This window comes from Lontra canadensis, unplaced genomic scaffold (genome assembly GCF_010015895.1).
Source record: "Lontra canadensis isolate GAN:19392208 unplaced genomic scaffold, GSC_riverotter_1.0 scaffold31, whole genome shotgun sequence".
In the NCBI taxonomy this organism is placed as follows: Eukaryota; Metazoa; Chordata; class Mammalia; order Carnivora; family Mustelidae; genus Lontra; species Lontra canadensis.
The window spans coordinates 11,119,633-11,140,864 of NW_022631025.1; the positions used below are offsets into that span (position 1 = coordinate 11,119,633).

Below are 21,232 nucleotides of genomic sequence, written 5' to 3' on the forward strand. Positions count from 1 at the left end.
TGTGGCCTCATAACTATTTCTATAGCCAAAAGGTTTGTTCAGAGGGGTTTAAAAAAAAAAACACAAAAACCTTACAGGCTACAGCTTTAGTCCACATATTTACTTGACTTCACATAATGAGAAAATTTGGAGCTCCCAATGACAACTCAACGGGAGAACCACATACTATTTTGGGGGCCAAGAACATTAGGTCATTTTCCTTAAAGATTTTATTCTTTTGAAAATCAGGGACACAAGAAGGAATTGGAAGATCTGAGGGTCAATATTTCTTTATTCCCCTTCAAATCCAGATTCTAACCTAGTAGCGTACGTCTGTATTAAAGAGTCCGTAATACTACCTGGCTTAGAACTGCATGTCTAATTCAGACTGTGCTCAGCGTAATCACTTCGTGCAGGAGAAACCAGACTAAATAAGATGTCATCGCAGCAAGTGTTTCCGGACAGAAAAGAAGCAAAGGGCAGGTAGCCAGTCATTTTGGCAACTTTAGTTTGGTACAAGGAAGAGTTAAGGTCATAGGGATTTAAAAAAAAAAACCAAAAACATAATTTCAACATCTATCAAAATCCAACATAACAGAATGAACTCTTTCAATGGAACTCCTTGGATATTAAAAATCCTGGTTTATACCTCAAGGTGATAGAAAAGGCCAAGCCTCTGAAGAAAGCTCTATATGCCTGTTTATATACTATATATAAACATGTCTCTGTGTAAATGCATATATAGGTATATAAGCAGCATATACTATAGAAGTCTTTATGTGGTTTGCTTTCTACTTGAGTCTACTCTATCATTTTTATAGCTCTACATATAAGAAAAATATTCATGGTAGGCCTGCAACTGATGGCTTTGGGTTGTACCAAATTCCCAGTCAATTCTAAGGTTATTTATGATTTGAAACTTCCTTAAAAAGTACTTTGGAACATTTCCATAAAAAAGATACCAGCCCTTGAAAAACTCCAATTAAATTTATGCTGAGCTCAGATTAAACGGCAAAACTCTAGGTATGAAAATATCCACGTGTGATCAGATCTTCATATACAAAATGGTCATGTGATGAGTGGTGTGAAGAATTTCTAGGTACATCTTGGAGATGTTCAGAAGACATGGTGGAGCCATGCAAATGATGACAATCACACAGCAGCATGACACGGGACACGAAGGGTGAGAATGTGACAGTATACCACATGGCAATTTTAGTGAGTTCTGCCCACTATATATGTTTCTTTCTTTCAGTTCACTATCACAGATTCAGTGAGTGACTTCATTGATGACAAGTGAGATACAAAATAAATTAAAAATATAAAATTATTTAATTACATTCATCCTGAGCTTGCTCGACTATACTCGAATGCCCACTGTCTATAATAAACTACTTGACCCTTGTTTTTAGCCTCAATTCTTCTTTCATTTTGCTTGCAACACAAAAAGCTTTCATTTTGCTTGCAACACAAAAAGGCATTTCTGTTCCCTTTATTTTCTTCAAAAAAGATAAACAGTTGTGGCACCAGAAGTGAATATAGAAGAGACAGGTGAACTATGACTGTTACCTTGTTTTTTCTTTATAATGATCAATTACAGAAGTGTTGGCATGAGAAGGATGTGGGACGTTAGGTAGAACTGCTTGCTGCCGGCTTATACTGAATAAAAAGGATGCTCTTCATCAGTCACCAGTGATGGAGCCAATGTGAAAAGAAAACAGAATTGAAGTTTAGAATATCTCATTTGTATGCTGGCTACTTTATTTTATCTTATTTTGCAATTTAGCCCTGTATCCTAAAACTCTTGATAATGGTCAGAAATGGAAAGATGCCTCCTGGCATGGAGAGTGCTTGAAGCCCCTTCATTCCCAGAGCTCATGGCTTTCTGAAGTCGCTAGACCTACACACTCACCGCACCCCTTCTTCTCCCTCTTTTCCCACCCTACCCATCGAGTGTGAACATGACTTAAAGCCCCCGTGTTTGGCACTGGGCTAGACCAAGTGCTTTCTTGATCTGCGGCCCAGAGGTCACCTTCGAGCTAACACCTCCCAAGGCATTGCTTGTTTTGCTCAGCTAAGAATACAGCAGGTAAGCTTCAAGGAAGGGGAATAGGTGGAGTTCAGGGAGGATTTCAGGGCTGGATTCTTGAGCCTCCTGCAGTGCTGACTAAGAAGGTTTAGTTGTGCTTGCTTTCAAAGCTGTGGAAGGCGGATGTTCTGGACAGTCTCCTCATGGACAGGCTGTCCCCTCGTCCCTCTGGCTTGGAGGACTTACTCCTCTGGAAGGGGTGTCGCAGGCTTGCTGTGTTCCGCTGCCTGTCGAGCTTGTCACTGATGGAGAAGCTCTTCCTGGTGTGTGCATATGACGCACTTGGCTCCTCTGCCGAGTAGCTGTTGGCACGCTCTATCTTGGGAACCGTGATGTTGTTGGACAGGGTTCTGTCCGAGTTATCACCCTCCTGGGAGGGTACTGTGATGGTGCCTCTGCGGCCTTTGGCCTCGTTCTCCTCGCTGTCAGAGCTGGGGTGACTCAGTTCTGCTTCTCGCTCAGGATGGCAGCAAGATGGATCCTCCACTTTGCCTCCCAGGGCACCAGGGAAGGTAGCCCTGTCAGCAATCGCTTGAGGGGCATTGACACACCTTGTGTCAATACAGTCTGTAATACTTGTGTATTCTGCTGTTTTCACGGGCACCCCAAAGTTGGCGTAGTAGCTCCTCGACGGAGAAAACATAAAGCTATGAGATTTAACAATGGGGGCCTCTTCTAGAAGAAAGGAAGTGGTGGCTAGGTAGCGGCTACTTTTGGAGCGCTCGATGCTCTGGTACATTGGAGGGTCAGTGTCCCAGGGGTTTTGGCATTCTGGGAGGTGGGTATAGTCTGAAGAAAAAGATCTTGTGTCCATGGAGGTGATGTCCTCAAAATCGATGCTCCGGCTTGGAGGTCTGTCTGTGGGTGCAAGAGTTGCATAGGCACTACTTGAAGGAGCTGTGGAAGGTGCTGGAGCCGAAAAGCTGGGCTCCCCCAGCCCCAGGATGTTCATGGAATTGTCCAGAGGGTCCATATCACAGTGGAGTTCATCCATGGCGGAGACGTAGATGTCTATACACGAAGACGGTCTTCTAGAGTCGGGAACAATGGCCAAGGTGTTTGCGGGGGCTGCAGGAGCTTTGGACTCTTTCGCTACAGAGTGGGAGCTAGTAGCCCGGTGTAGGCTCAGGGACCTTTCTTTAAAAAGACTCTCCAACTTTTCTATACCACCTTTGTCTTTCATATTGACCGAATAGAAAGAATGGCTTCTCATACGGGGCATTAGGGTTGGAGAAGTTGGGGACATGGTCTCCTCACCTGCAGGGTCTATACTCTCTTGGAGCTTGAAGGTGTTCCCCTCCTGGCTGTTGAAGCTGCTCTGGCGAACGATGTAGGCGGCGTCTGTGCAGTCGGACGAGGTCCGGGAGCGGATTTTGTTGGACTCGGCCCGCTCCAGACCTGTCAGGCGCTCTAGGGCCGTGGCCATGCGCCCAATGAGGTCCTCGAGCTGCGCCAGCCGGATGTCCACGGTCTGGAGCGAGGCCTTCATGCAGTGCTCCCTCTCATTGACTTCCTCCAGCCGCATGGACATGTTCTCCACCCTGGGCGAGAAACACAAGGAGGGTCACGCAAGGCCGGGCTCCTCTCCGGAGAAGCTAAATCATCTGGAGCTGGAAGAGGCCTGAGAGATGATCTAATCCAGTGGTATTTATCTACCAAACCCCTTTCCACTCAGTAAAATTTAATGCACAATCCCGATAAACACCAAAGTTGAGTAGTTCTTGTTGAAGTGGAGTGGGACCCAAGTACCTCATGACTTAGCTGGGACCTGGAGCGGGGTTCAAGGAACTAACCATGTATTAGGGCGTTGGCGTAATCAGTCGCCACCAAGATGAGGATGTTGCCTTTCGATGACTTGATTCAGAACTGCACCAGAGAATTTTAGGAGGCAGCTTTTCTCGTTGCAGTGTCCACAGAAGACTTGGAGTGTGGACTGGGGTTATTTTGCTTTGCACTTATTTTTTTTTAAGATTTATTTATTTGACAGAGAAAGAGAGCGAAAAAGAGAGTGTGTGCAAGAACGGGGAGCAGCAGAGGGAGAGAGAGAAGTAGAGTCCCCACTGAGCAGGGAGTCTGGACATGGGGCTCCATCCCAGGACCCTTGGATCATGACCTGAGCTGAAGGCAGACACTTAACCTCTGGAGCCTCCCAGGCACCCCCATTTTGCATTTAGATAATAATCTTTTCTGGTTGTTGCCATTCACAATCATCTTTTTAAAATTTAGCACCTCCGAAGGAATTAATACAGTCCTGTCACAGAGGCACCTGTGACATAATTTAACCCAAACATTTCATTAATGAGGGAAAAGCAAACATCAAGGAATTTAACCAAGATTACATAAAGTAATTTATGGTAATCCCCGGAGGGCCTGTCAAGAAGTAAATTTTTCTCCTCCCCCCCCCCCCCCCCCCCCCCCGTGTGTCTCTCTGGATAGCTGGTCACAGATGCCTTATATTACAGTCATTTCTAGATGTCTCCACCCTCCCCACTGATAATTCTCAAGGGCGTGATCTGTCTCATATTCCTTTTTCCATTTCCATGCTGCCAGCTGCCACTAATGGTTCACCGAGACCATCGTGGTTATGAACTTGATTTCAATGGTCTAGTAGGCTGCCTGGACATTTATTTACAAAGACAGAGTCCACATCCTTAAAATAAAGTTGTGCCATACTTTTCACTTGACTGGGAAAGGAGAAACCAGAACCAAGCTTTGCTGTGACCTCCAACTTTCACTGTGAAATGCCACAAGGCAAATCTTTTGGAGACTCTAAGTGAGATCCATTCACAACTTTTCTGGAGAAGCTAGAGATAAAGATACGTTTCCAATACTCCCAGTGGGCGCAGTAAGTCCCGTGACTGCTGAGCCTTCAAAGAAACACGCTGGGGGCGGAGTACAGAATGTGCTTTAGGAACAGTGGTGGGAATTGGGGCTGGGTCCCCTCAGCTGTTGTGATGGTGGGGGCAATATATAAATAGTAGTGACACCCTTGTCAGAAAAATACATGTTACAGTGCCCAAAGGAGGAGTTAGAGGCATGTGGTTTCCCTCTCGGAGGAACTGAAGTTCTTTTCTTTTCTTTTTTTTCTTTTTTTTTAAAGATTTTATTTATTTGACAGAGAGAAGCACAGTGAGAGGGAACACAAACAGGGGGAGGGGCAGAGGGAGACGCAGGCCCCCCACTGAGCCGTGAGCCAGATGCCATCTCAGGACCTTGGGATCATGACCTGAGCCGGAGGCAGATACTTAATCTACAAAGCCACCCAGGTGCCTCAGACCTGGAGGCTTTAAAAAACCAAAAAGCTCTTCTGGCCAGAGTAGGTATGTGTGATCCTCTGGCCTCGGGCCATGTTTCTGTCTCTACCAGCAATAGTCCTCCCACCCCCCAACTCCCTCCTCCCACTCTTTTATCTTCCAGGGTCCCTTCCCCTGGCTCAAGGTTCCAGACTGCCCTCACCAGCCCTGCCTTGGAGATGTCCTTCTCGTGCTCCAGACCCAACGCAGCACTTCCCAGGGTCCGGGAACTTTCTGCCGCCACGCCCCGGTGTATTCCTAAAAGACTTGAAAATTGAGCAATTCTGTATCTGGCAAACACAACGCTCTTCACCCAGCTAATGCAGCTGATTCAGAAGGAAAATACAACCTTCCCCAGCTTCAGTTGATTTTGTGGTGTAAACATAGCTGGAGAAACACTACTTAAAATAATAAGTTTGTGTGTCGTACAGAGGCACAATTCACTTTGTCACCATCTAGCCTCTGCAGTTTGGTTTCACAGGGACTGCAGTTTCATTTTTTGCCATGCAATAAGCTTTGGGTAAGTGGGTAAAATACATCCTCATTAAAGTCAGGAGCAGGAGAGACCCATTTTTGTAGAATGAGATTTTCCATTTTGGATGCTCTAGGTACTGGGATCTCTTAGTTGTTTAGTGTTGGCAGAATCAAAATAGGCAGGATAGTTTCCTTCCTCCCTCTCCTTCCTTTCCTGGAGCCTGGTATATAAAAAGTTGGTATGGAAAGAGCGAAAGATGCTCTTCCAGCCTAACTGTGTGTGAACATGGGTCTGAACACTGTAAAATATCTCCCTGCTCTGCGGGGAGCTCCCTCCCTGTGTCCCACCTGCCTTCTGCCCAAGGGATCCAACAGGGCAGAGAAAAGTAGCCGGTGAGAGGCAGAACTAAGGCACCATGAGCCCAAGGAGGAGTTTGGAGCTGGTTACGGATAGTAAACGAGACAAAAACTAAGGAGCCCAGTGGGAAGGGAAGAACAGAGAGGGGGAAGGACAGACAGGTGGTGCAAGGAGGAAGAGGGTTTTCAAGGAAAACAAAGAGGTGGGGGGGGGGACTCAAAGGAAAGGAGCATGGCCCCAGGGAATGGAAGAGGTGGAGGGGGTTGCGAAGACAGCCTGAACAGAACCACGGAGCTATTCGTTGCCAATCTCTCCTCAGCCGGCTCTCCTGTGGGGTCTGAGGTGTTTGGAAAAGTAAGAACTGGGGGGAGGGGCTGTTTCTTCCAACTTCTGGATTTCTGGATGTGTTTAACCACCAAACTGTATGCTCAGTTAGGTCGTGAATATAACTGTAGACGTTTAATCCAACAGTTGAAGAGAAGAAAAGATCCTGGAATCAAATTTACATGTTTGTTCCATAAACAGAGTGCCTCCCTTCGTCTTAAAACATTTTTTTTAAAAGATCTTATTTATTTATTTATTTTTCAGAGAGAGGGCACACACACACAAGCAGGCAGAGAGGCAGAGAGAGAAGGCTCCCCGCAGAGCAAGGGGCCTGATGCGGGACTCGATCCTAGGACCCTGGGATCATGACCTGAGCCAAAGGCATTGGCTTAACCGACTGAGCCACCCAGGCCTCCCAGAACATTTTTTTGAGAAGTGATTATACATGGGTGTGCGTCACCGATATAAATAGGTGTGAGGGACAAGCTGAGAGTTCTGGGTCATGATTGCAGTCACTAGTTACTGACTCTGGTCAAACCACTCAGGAGATAAAACAGAAGTAAGAATGGTAAGAATTTATGAATCGATAGGAAGTCTCAAGGAGAGAGATACAGGAAGTCACTAAGTAAGGATGAAAAAGAGGGACCACGGAAAGGAAGGTGCCATGTGGGAAGAACACTCTTTTCTTCTTTCCCTTTTTCACATCTCTAGGCGCCACAGGGCTTACTCAGCATCACTTCGGAGGCAAGCACAAGAGACGCACGACAGGGTCCTGGAAGGATGTGACGTCTCCTGTCCCTGGGTGCCCAAGAAAGTGACAGCTGGGACCCGACCAGAGGGCATGCAGTGGGTTGTTGAAAAGCACAGGGAAGAAGACAACAAGCTTCTAATGGCCAATATGATGAAGAAAAGAGCCTTCACAAGAAGCTTCTAATGACACAGAAAATGTCAGCTTCAAAGTGCAATTTCTTAAGAGCTGTTATTTTCTACAAATTCATTTTCTTTCCTGATATCCTCAAAATGTGGTCAAAGGAAATGCAGTAAAAGAAAGACAAGGACTGGGGCACCTAGGTGGCTCAGTGGGTTAAAGCCTCTGCCTTCAGCTCAGGTCATGATCCCAGGGCCCTGATCAAGCCCCACCTCGGGCTCTCTGCTTGGGGGGGAGCCTGCTTCCTCCTCTCTCTGACTGCCTCTCTGCCTACTTGTAATCTCTGTCTGTCAAATAAATAAATAAATAAATCTTAAAAAAAAAAAAAAAAAGGAAGGAATACGAGGACTGGTTGGCCATGCCTTTTTCACTTATTTTTTAAAAAAGATTTATGGGGCACCTGGGTTGCTCAGTGGGTTAAAGCCTCTGCCTTCAGCTCGGGTCATGATCTCAGGGTCTCGGGATCAAGCCCCACATCGGGCTCTCTGCTCAGCAGGGAGCCTGCTTTCTCCTATCTCTGCCTGCTTCTCTGCCTACTTGTGATCTCTGTCTGTCAAATAAATAAATAAAATCTTTAAAAAATATATATAAAAAAAGATTTATTTATTTACTTGATAAAGAGAGAGGAAGAGAGCACACAAGCAGGGGGAGAGGCAGAGGGAGAGGGAGTAGCAGGTTCTCTACTGGGTGGGGAACCCTATTTGGACTTGATCCTGGGACCCTGGGATCATGACCTGAGCTGAAGGCAGACAATCAACTGAGCCACCCAGGTGCCCTGCCATGTCTGTTTTAGATCTCAAATAAAATAAGATGGAAACAGAGAGGGAGGCAAATCATAAGAGACTCTTAACTTTAGGGAAAAAACTGAGGGTTGCTGGGGGGGGGGAGGTGGGGGGTAGAGGGTAACTGGGGGATGGGCATTAAGGAGGGCCCTTAAAGTAATGAGCACTGGGTGTTGTATGCAACTGAGGAATCACTCAATTCTACCTCTGAAATGAATAATACACTGTATATTAATTAAACTGAATTAAAAAAAAATAAAACAACCTCCCTGGAGTGCTAGCAGTAGGATGGCTATAGGATGAGGGGCAAACACAATCCCATATCACATCAACCAATCACAGGGCCTCTTGCTGGGGGAGAGGGCATGCTCACACAGGTTTTCAAATGAAAGGCAATGATGCAGAACAAATAAGTCAAACTCTGGCTTCTCCATAGACTGGCACCTAATTTGTGAATTATTCAATTCCCTTGGGGTCACCTTCCCTTCCCTTTGGGCCAATCATCTTTCTCATCATCCTGGGAAGGAAAAGGGAACACAATTTAAATCCAACTCAATTAGCAGAGCTACCAAAGATCAGCACTGGAAAAAAGATATGGTTGGGAGGTGGGTAAAGCTCATCTTTCTTGGCTTACACTAGTTTTTGATTACTTATGAGTCTCATATATCTGAAGTTATTCTTGTCTCCCTTTGTTATGAAAATTAGAAGTTGAATACACTATTAATAGTCACATGACTGTTCCTTTTTTTTTTTTTTTGATCTAGGTGAAGAGCACAAAGGGCACAAAGCCCTTTGGCTCAGGAATGATGATGTTCGATAAGTGATGCTAGAAACCATGTATATCCTTCTTCGCTTAAATGGTTACTGGAGAGAAGAAAAATCAAACTGCAACTTCTTCTGACAAGTGGAACTTGACAGGTGGGGTGATGGGGAGGGTGATCTGGAAGCTCTAAGTCATGGGTCTGAGAGTTAAATGCCTATGGGGGGGGCAGATCAAGTAAGCAGGTGAAGCCGGGCAGCATGTGAGGACAGAAGCAGGGATGCTGTGGCAGCAGAGGGGATGCCCAGGCCGGAGGCACTCAGAACAGATTTCAACCATCACTGCAAGCCTAACCCAATAGCCCTCTGTGGGCAGATGTTGCCCAAGAGCCACCAGTTTGCAAACCCTGCTTTAAGGGAGTTAAGAACTTGCAGCTGCGATCACTAGAAAATGTAGGCAACCCTTAATAACCAGTGGGAAATAAAAAAGAAATGCCGGGAGACTGGAGATAGGAAAAGGTTTTTCTGATATGAAAAGTTCCTGAATTATAGGAATTATATGAGTTTGACATAAATTCTAGGCAGCATTACAGAATAGCTCAGTAGTATATAGTTAAGCAGATGGCACTTTTTGAGTACTTTAAAAAGGTAGAGTTCTTTAACAGGAGAATTTATGGGCACAGCAGTCATCTTGTCTTGATAATTTAGACCAATACAGTAACACAGATGCATAATGTTTGTGATGGAGTACCTAGCGATTTTAGCAGGGAGGCTGACACACTGGGCTGAGGGGAGAAATGTGGATATCTGGCTGGTTATTAACAAAAGGAGAGGTGGTGGAACAGGGGCCAATACTGTCAGTGGAAGGTATTTTTAGAGTCATACCAATGTCTTGGTTCTGTCTTGGTTCACCTGATCTGTGCTGGTGGGCATCTGGGGAATTATGGTGAAGGCATAGCAGGTATACTTATCAAGTCAACAATGAGACAAAATGAATATAATGGAGAAAAGAAGGACTTTTCAGAATCAATTCCTAAGAGGTGTTAGTGATCTCTCGAATATTGTATTGCACTCTTTATATAACATTTGGGTGCAAAAATATGACTTAGGAATGATGCATTTAAGTTGACAATTATGGAAGTATCTTTGTATTTCTAAAAAGATTTATGCAAGTAAAACTTATATAAATAAGTTATATTTTACAGGCGGTGGCAAAGAGAGGAATGTGGGGCTCGCTATGTAAAGAAATCCTTTTCCCAAGTCTTTTAGCAGAGCAGAGCCAGGTCTTAATTTTTCTGATCTCAAATCCCTGTATTGGGGCTGTTTAACATGAAGGGAGAATTATATAATATCTTATTCATATGTGTACAGTTAATTACGTAAATTAAACATGTAACTATCCAAATGTGTGTGTATTATATTTATGTGTATTATCTATCACTTATTATCTATTATATGTTGTCTATCTGTTGAAAGCAAATAGGACATGTGATTTCACCTGCATTCCACTCAGAAAGGAGGTGCGCTAGAGCGCATGTGAGGTGGGGAAGCTGGGTCCTCTGTTCCCTTGGTTGATGTTTGTTCCCTCAGGCACCTTGTGGTGTCTGTTGTGCAGAGTGCAATTCTAGTTTTTAACGATTTTTTGGTACACTTGCAAATGCGAAACAAACCACTACACCACTACCACCACCACCAACAGTCAAACCCCAAACAAACACAGACAGAAGCAACAGAAGCAGGATGAGACCTGGGCTTAGATGCACGTCTCTGGCACCTGAGCTTGGTCGTGAGCTTGTCCTGGTCATCCAGGCCTCCACTTCTCCAGAAAGCTACTTAATGCCTAAGACACAGGAAGGGGGTGCCTGTGATCTGTCCTGAATTTCTGGAAATTGCTCACCTTGGTCATCGTCCTTGAGGGCAGAGCTCTGTAACCACACCCAGAGGAAGACGGTCTTGGGGAAGGAGTCTCCTGCAAGTGCTTACAGGTGGGCATGAGAGGCTCAGGTAAGGTGTTATATATAGTTCCTTCCTGTTTCTATCCAGTGCCAAGGAACTGGTGGCATGGTCACAACATGTTCACAGGCTCTGGTGCCAATACCTCTCATTCTAGTTCCCCAGAGAGGTGAAGGCTTCCTTGCATCTCAATACTCCTTCCCCCTACCTTTCTTTGATCCCAGGTCTGTAGCTTTTTGAGATCAAAAAGCATTTCAAAGTCTCGTGCACATATGCTTTGGAAATGTTTGAGCAACAGGCAATGTGTCCACGTGGCACAGTTTTCTGGAAACCACATGGCTATATGTCCATTAATAAATAGCTTTTTCAAGACCTTAGAATAAGAGATTTTTAGATTTACAGCTCCTTCCTCTGTTTGCCAGAAAATTGCTTCACATCATATCGTCCTAGAATGCTCTGTTGTGCAATGACAGATGTGCATAAAATTTGTGCGCAGCTTTAAACTTTGTTAATACTGGCGGAGTACCAATGGATACAATCACTCATGGGCATGTGTGTATATACCTGCTTATCTAGACTGCATTCTTCAAAGAAATGAAGAGCCAGGGACAGAAGAATGCTGCTTGCGTAATTTCTACAGAGCCACTAGAGAGTGCACAAAGCGGGTTAACAGATAAAATGTCATTTCTTGAAAACTCGAGGTCACTGATTCATATCTTAGAAGTCTAAATCATATCAACTGAAGTCATCAATATAATGCCTTTCCCCACTATTTATAATAGTGCCATCTTCATGTCTCAAATGCTTACAACTGAAAGTTACACCAAGCTTTGTAAGTCTTTACCAGAATGGTTCCCAAATGCTGGGTTTTGAACATGCCAGCCCAGAATGAAGTGTTTATTAGTCTACAGCAAAATGAGAAAAATCAGAAAATGTAAATCCCTTTGCATTAAGCTAGATTAATTACACTTCCAGGATTCTTTCTTTATATTTTGGGATTTTTTTTTTTTCTTATAGTGTTACTGGTCCACAAAACTATTTGACCAGTGAGATCTGCAAGTATATCACCACTGGCTAGAAGAATCTGCTTCTCTTCATTTGTTTTCATATTGTTCTATAAAAAGAACAAAACAAAATAATTCGGGAAAAAATCCTCATCCATTATTGTACCTAATTCAGAAGTCTCTGGCTGCTGCTGATTCAGAGGCACTGAATGTCCATATGAACCAGGTACGAGGACTGTTCTACTCCTCCTGAAAAGATGTCTGGAGATCTACATGAAACACCAACCTGCTGGAGACCCAGCCCAAGTAGAGACCTTGGGCTGGGTCTCTCTTGGTTGGTGTCTGGGCGGGAATGTTCCAATTTCTGGTCTGAGCCATTGAACCTGTCCTAGACTCAACAACCTAGTGTCCAGGAGAGTGGGTGCTATTGCCTCCTGGAGAAGTCCAGGATCTCTGAGTATGGGATTTTGGTCTATAGATGCTTCAGACAATGTTCCATTCTCTCATAAGCTTGGAAAATAAAGATAAACACATGGGGAATCTCTGTTTTGGGGGCTGCAAACAAACACAGCTGGTAAGGCATGCCATGACACAAACATCCTTGTGAGAGGCGTGTGCCCATGGAACATACCTTTCCGAAGTCACCCGTATCCTCTCATCATTGGACGAGTTGAATCGGTCATCCTTTTCTCTGAAATATTCCTCTATGCACTGCTCTTCGAAATCGTGTACTTTCTTGAGCTCATCATCAGTTATGAACAATTCTGTGGGAAAAAAGTGAGCAATGTAAGACAGGAAGGACAAGCAATGGCGTCTGATCTGTGGGCCTAATGACATTCCTCACTTAATCAACGTTCAGAAAAGGGGCTGAAATTCTTTACTAAGTGTCAGGCTAACTCCCAACCCAGTTGGGTGACCTCTGTCCTTGTGCTCCTTCTGTGCGTTAGGCTCACTCTGGAGCCCTGAAGTTCTGAGTGTGTCTGGTTTACTGCAGGGACGGGTTCGCATTATACACATTGCAAGGCTGAGAAAGGAGCTAAGTCAAAGAAAAAGCAGGTTACTCAAAAGCTCAGTTTCTGGTTTGTAGAGTGTGGCAGACGCCCACAGCTGAGGCTGGAAAGCCACATCCACACATCTCCAGCCTCCTCTGAGGTTGGCAGCAACCACAAGACCCAGTTTGGCTCCAGAGAAAGAAGTGTGCTGCAGGGAGGGGTGGTGTGCTGGGAAGAGGTTCTGCCTTCCTGATAAACTCTTCAGAGGGAGCTGCTTCTCTCCACATTTTCTCACCTTCCCCTTCTTCCTGTCTGGAACACGAATGTGATGACTGGGAAGACAGCAGCTATTTTGCTCCCACGAGATAAGACAGTGCAAGAAGGAAGAGCAGAGCCTAAAACGGAATGCAGGGTCTTTGACTTCAGGGAGCCACTGCTGAGCTCTGGACTCCTACCCCTTCACTTTTGGTTACACGAGAAAAATACAACTTTATTGATTTGTGTTGTTGTTAGTCCGGTTTTCTATAACTATCAGGGAGAGTAATTCATAACTGATACAGCCGTAGAAAGAGCCCCGTGGAAATGTGAACCCTTTTCCCACTAAGCTTTCTATTTGCCTAGATTTGTGTTTCTAGTGAAAACAGTAACTTCTGGAATTCCAGGCCCTCTTTGACTCACTAGTTTTAATGTCTAGAACGAAGCTGGGCATTGTTTTGTCAGGGAAGTTGTTAAAAGCTTCAGACTTTGAGAAGCCATTGAGGAAGTGGCTTTGGTTTCAGCTTTGGTGCACTAGTGATCACCAAGAGGTACCCCCTGAGTCCCAATCCCAGAGGCTCTGGTCCAGTAGATTTAATGTAGGTGCTCTATTTAACACTTGGAGAAACCACAGGAGCTTGCCTGTATGGGGCTGGACTCCAGTGGTTCCTAAGTGTGGGTGGGTACTGAGGGACATTTAGGGACCTGCAGGAGCTATTGGTATTCAATGTGTGGAGGCCGGGCATGCTAAATCTTCTGTGATGTGTGGGACAATCCCACGCAGTGAAGAATTATTCCACCCCAATGCCAATAGAACCTCCTTTTAGAAACACTGGGTAGAAGGTGGATCGTGGAGTGTTTCTGTTTTTCCTTTGACTAATAGAGAGCAGGGCTGGTTTCTTCATGAAGTCCTATAGGCATAACCAGGTGGGCATGGGGTCCTACATGACAGTCTGCAGGAGGTGGTAGGAATCCCTGCTTTGTGGTGGCCCAGGGCCGTCACCCGAAGCTTACTCAGGCCGTAGTCCCTCTCATCTGGGTCGCTCTCATGTTTTCGCCATCGGCAGCACAGATGCTGGAAGATCATGGTCATGTGGCTAAAGATGATCAGAGGTGGGGGCAGAACCGGCCTTTCGTGGAAAGTCATGATAAGCTGATACCTCTGAAACTTCCACACTTGGTTGGATATAGATTTTACCTCAAAGAATGTATTGCTGAAATAGAGATGAGAGAGAATCAAGCGAGAGATGCCACTCCTTTCTCAGGCACCAGAGCCTGCCCTCCCCTGGCCTCCCACTCCGTCCCAAGACCTCCGAGGAAGAACCCACTTACTTAAAGACAGCGATGAGCAGGTTGACCAGCAGGATGTTTGCCACTAAAAGGTAGCAGGCCATGATGGCCGGCACAATCCAGGCTCCCGTCTTGCAGGGAGGCAACTGAATTATTTTGCCATCCTCCCGGGTCTCATTCTGTCCACAGGGAGCTGAAGGAAGCAACAGAGGCAAGAAATGAGAAACCGTGGTTCTGTGATAAAAAAAAAAAAAAAAAAGAAAAGAAAAGAAAAGAAAAAAAAGGACTGATCTGAAGGAGAGAGGGTTTTTTTAGATGGAAGAAAAAGACGGCCATCTCAAACAAAAAGGAAAAAAAAAAAAGAATTCTAAAAAAGCCAAAATAGGAAAATGAAAGCTTTGTGGATATCCCAAGGGATGGATCCCAGAGGGGAGCTGGTTCGGCTCCCGAGTTGTCACCGGACATGAAAGAGGTGTTGGGACGCCCGCTTGCTCACCCTGTCCCTTGCCCCCGACACTCAGTGAAGGATACTGGCTGTCAGGAGGAAGCCTGTCAAGGGCTTTCCTGGGGAGAGGCAGGGTGTGCAGAGTCTCACGGCCCCAGCAAGTTACTTCCAAAATGTGCCATGGAGGCTGCAGCGTCCAGCCAGGCATAAGAGCAGTGGCAGCGGGTTATTGATTGGAATTAACACAGGGCACAGCTAATTGCTGTGGGAAACAACCCAGGGGCACCAAGCTAAGGATCTGCTGTCTCAGCGTGGAAGGCATAAAGCAGGGCAGCGCCTTGGGAAGTACGTGGAGGGCTTACTGCTCGGCACACCTGATGGATGGCATTTCGCCGGGAGGCCAATGAGAGGTGATGAGCTGGGACCCTGGAGCCCTTAGTTACCTGCTTTCTTCTGGTGGCATTTCCATTCCAAAAATATGCTTTTCTAGGGCCCAGGGCACAGAACCCAACTGCACTGATTAAGTGGGCAAGTAGGGGGAAGAAAAAAAAAGAAAGTTCTGGAGGTGGGGGCGAGGAGGAAGGTGATGTGTGGGATTGGGGGAGTGTGAGTAATGTGCTAATGAGGCCTTCTTGGAGTTTCCAGGTAAATTCAGGGGAAAAGCAAATCTTTCACAGAGCTTCTTAGTGCTGCATGGAGAACATGGCTGGGGAGTGAAAGGGTGCCCAGAGGTGAGCAGGGAGACGTGAGGTCCCTCTCCTTCTCCAGCTGCCTCCTACTGGCTTTAGAAGGTGGCCTGCCTGTAGGAAGCTGGCAGGGCCTGCAGTGGTCTCAGCAGTTGCTACAGGCAGCTTTTGAAGGTCTGCCGGAAAGGGGTGCAATGCTGGTCCAGCGTCTCGGCGGGAGTATCTGGCAAGGGGGGTCTATTCTCTTCTCAAGAGCAAACGTGGCTACGTGGCGCACGCCATCGTGGTTCTCAACCCTGGCTGTGCTGGGGAGCTTTAAAATATGCCGATGCCCCATTCCACCCCCAGACAACTGAACCAGAATCTCTGAGGGTGGCCGGGGAAAGGGTATTTCTTTCCTTTAAAACTTCCCAGGTGCCACTCAGGAGAGTCCACTGAGCTAGACTTAGGCTGGCAAGTGTATGTGATTTCTGACATTCTCTCAAGCCCCAAAATGCATGTTCTTAGCCCAAAAGGGGTTTTTAATGTCAGGACACTAAGACAGAAAAGATGCTTTACAGCCAGAAAAGATGCTTCATTTGGATCAGGCTGCAAGGCGACTGTGTATTGGGGGCAGGTGTGTTCCAGCATCATTGTTACTGGCATGTGGGGCGCTAAAACCACCCAAGAGGGTCCTCTGGAAGGAGCTGATTATCTACTCCCTTGGAAGGAAAACCCAGTGATGGAGCCCCCCCGTGCTTCAGGACGAAGTCCAAACTCTGAGGGTATCTGGTCCTGTGCCACCTCTTGCCACTTCCTACCCCTCTGCAGCATACAAACTGGACTGAGTCTCTTGCGGTTCCTAGAAATGTCACACTCTCTCTTATTTCCTGATCTTCAGCCATGCTACTTTTGCTTCCAGAAGGCCCCTCCAAAACTTCGCTCCCACTCCCATGCTCCACCTTGGATGCACCCTGTTCAGTTTTCAACATTCACGTAGCTTTCTGGAACCCACCCCAGCTCACTTTCTGCTCCTTTCCAGCCAGGACTGGGGGAGGTATTGACAGAGACTCTCTGCCGGGCTAAGCTCTGCTCAGGCTCTTCTGGGCTCTTTTTCAGCTAGGCCTGGACTGTTGTCTCTTCATTGTCCTTTTCAGCAAGAATCCTGCTAAGCCACTTTGGCCAGAATTCCCACCCTTAATAACTCATCACCACTGATATCTGCTCCATTTTCTCATCCTCCACCATCCCCCAGCTGGTGTCTTGACCACCTTGGCCAGCCCTCGCCAAGAAGCCGGTTTGGCCTGTAGGGCAGGAACCCCCTTACTCTGGTATTTCCTCTTCCTGATTTTCCAGCTACTGACCTACCCACCGATTTCTGGTTTCCCTAGCTGCATTCAGAGTTGGGCCCAATCTCTCTCTCCTATTGCAAACCGCCATCGTAGTAGCTCTCCACCCCCTTGAATGAAGTCTCCCTTGCCATCTTCCCCAGGAAATGCCGATCCCAATTCTTTATCTGGGATCCTCAAAAGTGAAGGACCGTAGAGACTGGAGGACACCCGTGGGGAGAGCATAGCATGTGCCAGCCTCTGCTCTGGACACTTCACGAGGGGTGACATGCCTTACCCAAGATCGCACAGCTAATGAGGGGTAATGCCACAACCATTCAAACATTCATCCAAAAAAAAAAAAAAAAACCGAGAGTTTGCTACATGCTAGCGGAACTGGGACTGGAGATACAGTGATGAACGAAGAAGTGAGTCCGGTCTTCCCTCTGACCCCAGAGCTGGTAAGTATTCTGATTTAGCTCAAGTGGCTTTTCCAATGTAGTAATACATAATAATAGTAGCCACCACCTAGTGCATGCTTAAATGTCAGACCCTGTGCTATGAGCTTTAGTTATACCACCTTATTTTAATTGTGACAATATTTTGACACAATAGATATCCTTATCCCCATTTTACAGATGAAGACCTGAGGCTCAGAAAGCTTGAGGATCCCTGTCCGGATCTCAGGGTCAGAAAGTCCGTGCAAGCCTTCTTGACTACAAAGTTCCCACTGTGTCTCTGAGGAAAGGGCCTACACAGGGCTGAGGGGAGCCTTTCTTTTATGAACAAATGCAGACACAAGTCGATAGGCATCTGAATTTTTCTCATTTCCATCAACATGAATAATGGCCTGAGCCGTTCAGATGAGGTAACAAAGTCAGAGAGTGAAGAAAGCAATCTCATTCACATTATAGGTATCAGATGTAGGCACCCACGTCGCAAAGATTAAGATGCATACCCTTTTAATTCCATCCTATAATATATGTGGAAAAGAAACTTTTTTAAAAATGCACACAGTACCTTTTCCCCAAAGAGTAACAGAAAATTAAAATGAAACACTAAGCGGTGTTTGATATAATCAGAGTCATCCTTAAAAATATGATGAAGAAGGGTATTTCTCCAAGATTGTCCCTTCCCCTCCTGTCTGAAGAAACGTCTCAAAAGCTTATTCCAGATCACAGTCAATGGAATAAAGAGCTTAGTTAAGTGTATGACTACATTTATCCTATCTTTTTTTTTAAGGAAGGATTTTCAACTAAAAATCCATCTTGAGAAGATAACAGGACAAAAAGGATTTCTCCACCTCCTTTTGAAAATCCATACAGTTTGCCAGAGGATTTAGAATTCCATTAGCACAGCTTCTATGGCCTACTCCAAGGGTGAATTAGATTTAGATGGCTCTGCTCTTTTCTCACACAGTGCTTTTTTTGGCAAGACAACTGGAGATGCTTCCCTTCGTATGGCTACATCCTTCTAGAAGGTTCCTGATCTAAATGTCTTGGGTGGTGGTGGAGCCAGTCAGGAGTTTTCCTTATGGAAGTGGGGGGCAACTTTCTATTTCTTTCAGCTTCTGGGTAGGGCTACCATCTATGTCTTCCAGTAACGGAGGACAGGAAGAGCAGGTGTAATTGAAAACCAGGGAAGCTCCAACTTCGTAGAGTCAAAAGCACCATCTGTCAGCTCTGCCTCTGACTTCTTTTATGTTTCATTTCTTTTCCCTTCCCCTAGCCAAACTGCTAGGTAAGAGGCAAAGCAGTAGTGACGTGGCACAAAGGTAACTGTCAGGAAGGAGAGAGAAGAGGCCTCAGTTTCTCCACATGTGAATGTAGGGAATGCTATTCCCTACAGCATGGGGCACACACGACAACTCAGGAAGTCCAAGATGATTTTAGAATACAGGGGCAGGGCACTGAATAACACTGAATCAGATAGTGAGAAACTGATGACCTTTTCAAGTCCCTTTTGATCTCCCTGACTCCATCAGAAAGAATACTCCAGTTGAGGATAATACTCCTTTACCACTTGCTTCATTTTTGAACTCCCTTATTAGTGAAAATTGGGCAGGCTGAAGGCTCAAACAACTGGACAGAATTTCCTAACAAGGTGGTGGTCGATCTGTTTGTTTTATGGTTATCTTCTATTTCTATAAAATCACACTGATTTTTTAACTTAAGGCCATGATGATACATTTTTTAAAATAATTTAGCTTTGAAAAAGAAGCCAGTTTCTCTAAAACCATCAAAGACTAGAACACATTTCTACAAAACAATGAATGGTTTATGTGACTAACGATTGAGAAATGCTGGACTAGATGATTTCCAAGCCCATCTAGCCCTGTTGTTCTGTGACTCTGTGTTTCTATGGCGAGGAGTAAAAGACCAGAATAACTCTCAGACTGGATGGACTATCCCTGGAGCTAATCTATCCCTGTAGGTCTATCCCTGTAGGTCACTTGTAGAAGCCTTACACTTTCCACCCTGAGCCCAAAACCAATCAAATAATTAGCCCCCACAGCCTGACATGCCCCACTGCAGGGGGCACCAATGACAAAGGCTTGGACGCTTCAGGGCTTCTGGTCTACTAGCTATTTGCACACATGTTCAGCCTTGAGCCACTTAAAAGGCACTATTAAACTGAATACGCCTCATTTTTTTTCATCTGGTGAATGAGAAAGCAGGATGTCACAAGCCAAGGTGGGTCATGTGTGAATCGCGGGTGGGGCATGCAATATGGGGGAGAAATTCACTTCCCTCTGTTGCCTTAGTTCTCCAGTCTTGCTATTCAATACATGTAGTTCACATGGTGACAAAATTGTTGTTTTTTGATGTTATTTGAGAGGCTTCAAAATTCCAACCTTGGTATTCATTCTTTGGATCAGGAATTAGTATCAGAAAGATTCTGGGCAAGTCTTGCTGGGGCAGGAGGTAGCCTGTGGCACGGGTCCATGAGTTTGTTGCCATGACACACTGGATTGACTGCACGAATGGCTCCGGTTTCTCTCCTCCCCCCATAGCGAAGCTCCTTTACCATGTGATCTGACAGTTTCTCTCACCAAACAAGTAGAAACTATTTTTTTGCTCCTTGATTCTGAGTTTGGCCATGTGAGTGTCTTTGGCCAATGGAATGTTAGCAAATGGGATCCCCAGAGAACCTAGACAAAACCCTTGAATGCTTCTGTTTCCACTCTTCCACCCCAGTCATAACCATGAGGAACATGTCCAAGTTAGTCGGCTGGAGGAGGACACACATGCACCTCTGATTCCAGGCACTTCTGCTGCTGGAGCTCAGGCTGGTCTGGATCAGCTGACAGCCAGCTGAGTCCCTGGCACGTGACTGAGCCCAGCCATGACCAGGAGAACCGTCCAGCCAGCCCACACCCTCCTGAGCTTGATAGGCTCACAGCTTTAAGCCACACCTTCTAGGGTGGTGGGTCTCTGGGCATCATCAATAGGTAATGTCCATATCCATGGCCAAGAGACAATGACATACTGATAACGCACACTAGACATCCTTTGCACTGCTCATAGCTAGGAGAGACAGCCTGCCTTTCAAGGCAGACAAAGCCCTAAGTTCTTCACTACCACCCCCTCCCCCCAAAACTCCCAGTTTAGGGCCATTCCCATCACCACCCAAAGAGGAGCAAATTCACTGAATGACCAATGACTAACCAGACTTTGTCTTTAGAACTTAAACTGAGGTGCAGAAACTTGAGGGAGAGGATGCCAGGAGCTTCACGGAAACATCACTGGAGTCAGACCACGTTAGATCATGTCAAAGGAAAACAAGTCATCAGAGGGAAGGAGCGGAGAGAGAGAGGAGGGAGGAAAGGGGAGAGACAGGGAGATGACTGATTGATTGAGGCCAGAGGGAAGTGGTGAGAAGGCAGACGAGAGCGGTCATGTCTTCGGAGTCTGGCTTCCCCAAACCACTTCCAGTTTCATTTCCAGTCAGCGCACGTCATGCTTTACTTCCTGTCTTTGAATGTCTCCGAGGTTTCCTCTTATACACTTAGAGTCGGTCTTTATTTATTCTAGTTTGAGTGGGTTTTGTTTTCTCACAATTACCATTTTTCTCTTGTTGAGGACAGTCATTCACACCTTAGGGAGAATCAGCATCTTGGGCTAGAAGTTTCTTGAGAGGGGACCATGATCCAGAGTGCTGGGAATTCATGGCAGTTACAGAGGGGGCTCAGGAAAATGTCAGAAGGACAGAAATAAAAAGCATTTAACTTACAATTTTACTGAGGGCTCACCTCACTCCTTTTGCTATTTGCCTAAACAAACTAGGATTACTGGAGCTTTTTTCTTTTTCAGA

The 21,232-nt window shown here is 45.8% G+C and overlaps 1 protein-coding gene across 17 annotated transcripts in view; it reads right to left on the reverse strand.

Annotated features, from left to right (window-relative positions):
• Positions 1-1,436: 1,436 nt before the first annotated feature.
• Positions 1,437-21,232, reverse strand: part of LOC116873011 (transient receptor potential cation channel subfamily M member 3) — a 484,792-nt gene continuing 464,996 nt past the window's right edge. For 15 of the 17 annotated variants that reach the window (XM_032866614.1, XM_032866613.1, XM_032866612.1 and 12 more), the window contains 4 exons: positions 14,523-14,673; positions 14,205-14,404; positions 12,575-12,707; positions 1,437-3,609 (listed from right to left, as the gene is read on the reverse strand). In XM_032866614.1, coding sequence (XP_032722505.1) covers positions 2,157-3,609; positions 12,575-12,707; positions 14,205-14,404; positions 14,523-14,673 — 1,937 coding nt within the window. In that variant the 3' untranslated portion in view covers positions 1,437-2,156. The remainder of the gene's footprint in view (positions 3,610-12,574; positions 12,708-14,204; positions 14,405-14,522; positions 14,674-21,232) is intronic. The other 2 variants (XM_032866616.1, XM_032866615.1) reach the window with 1 other exon arrangement.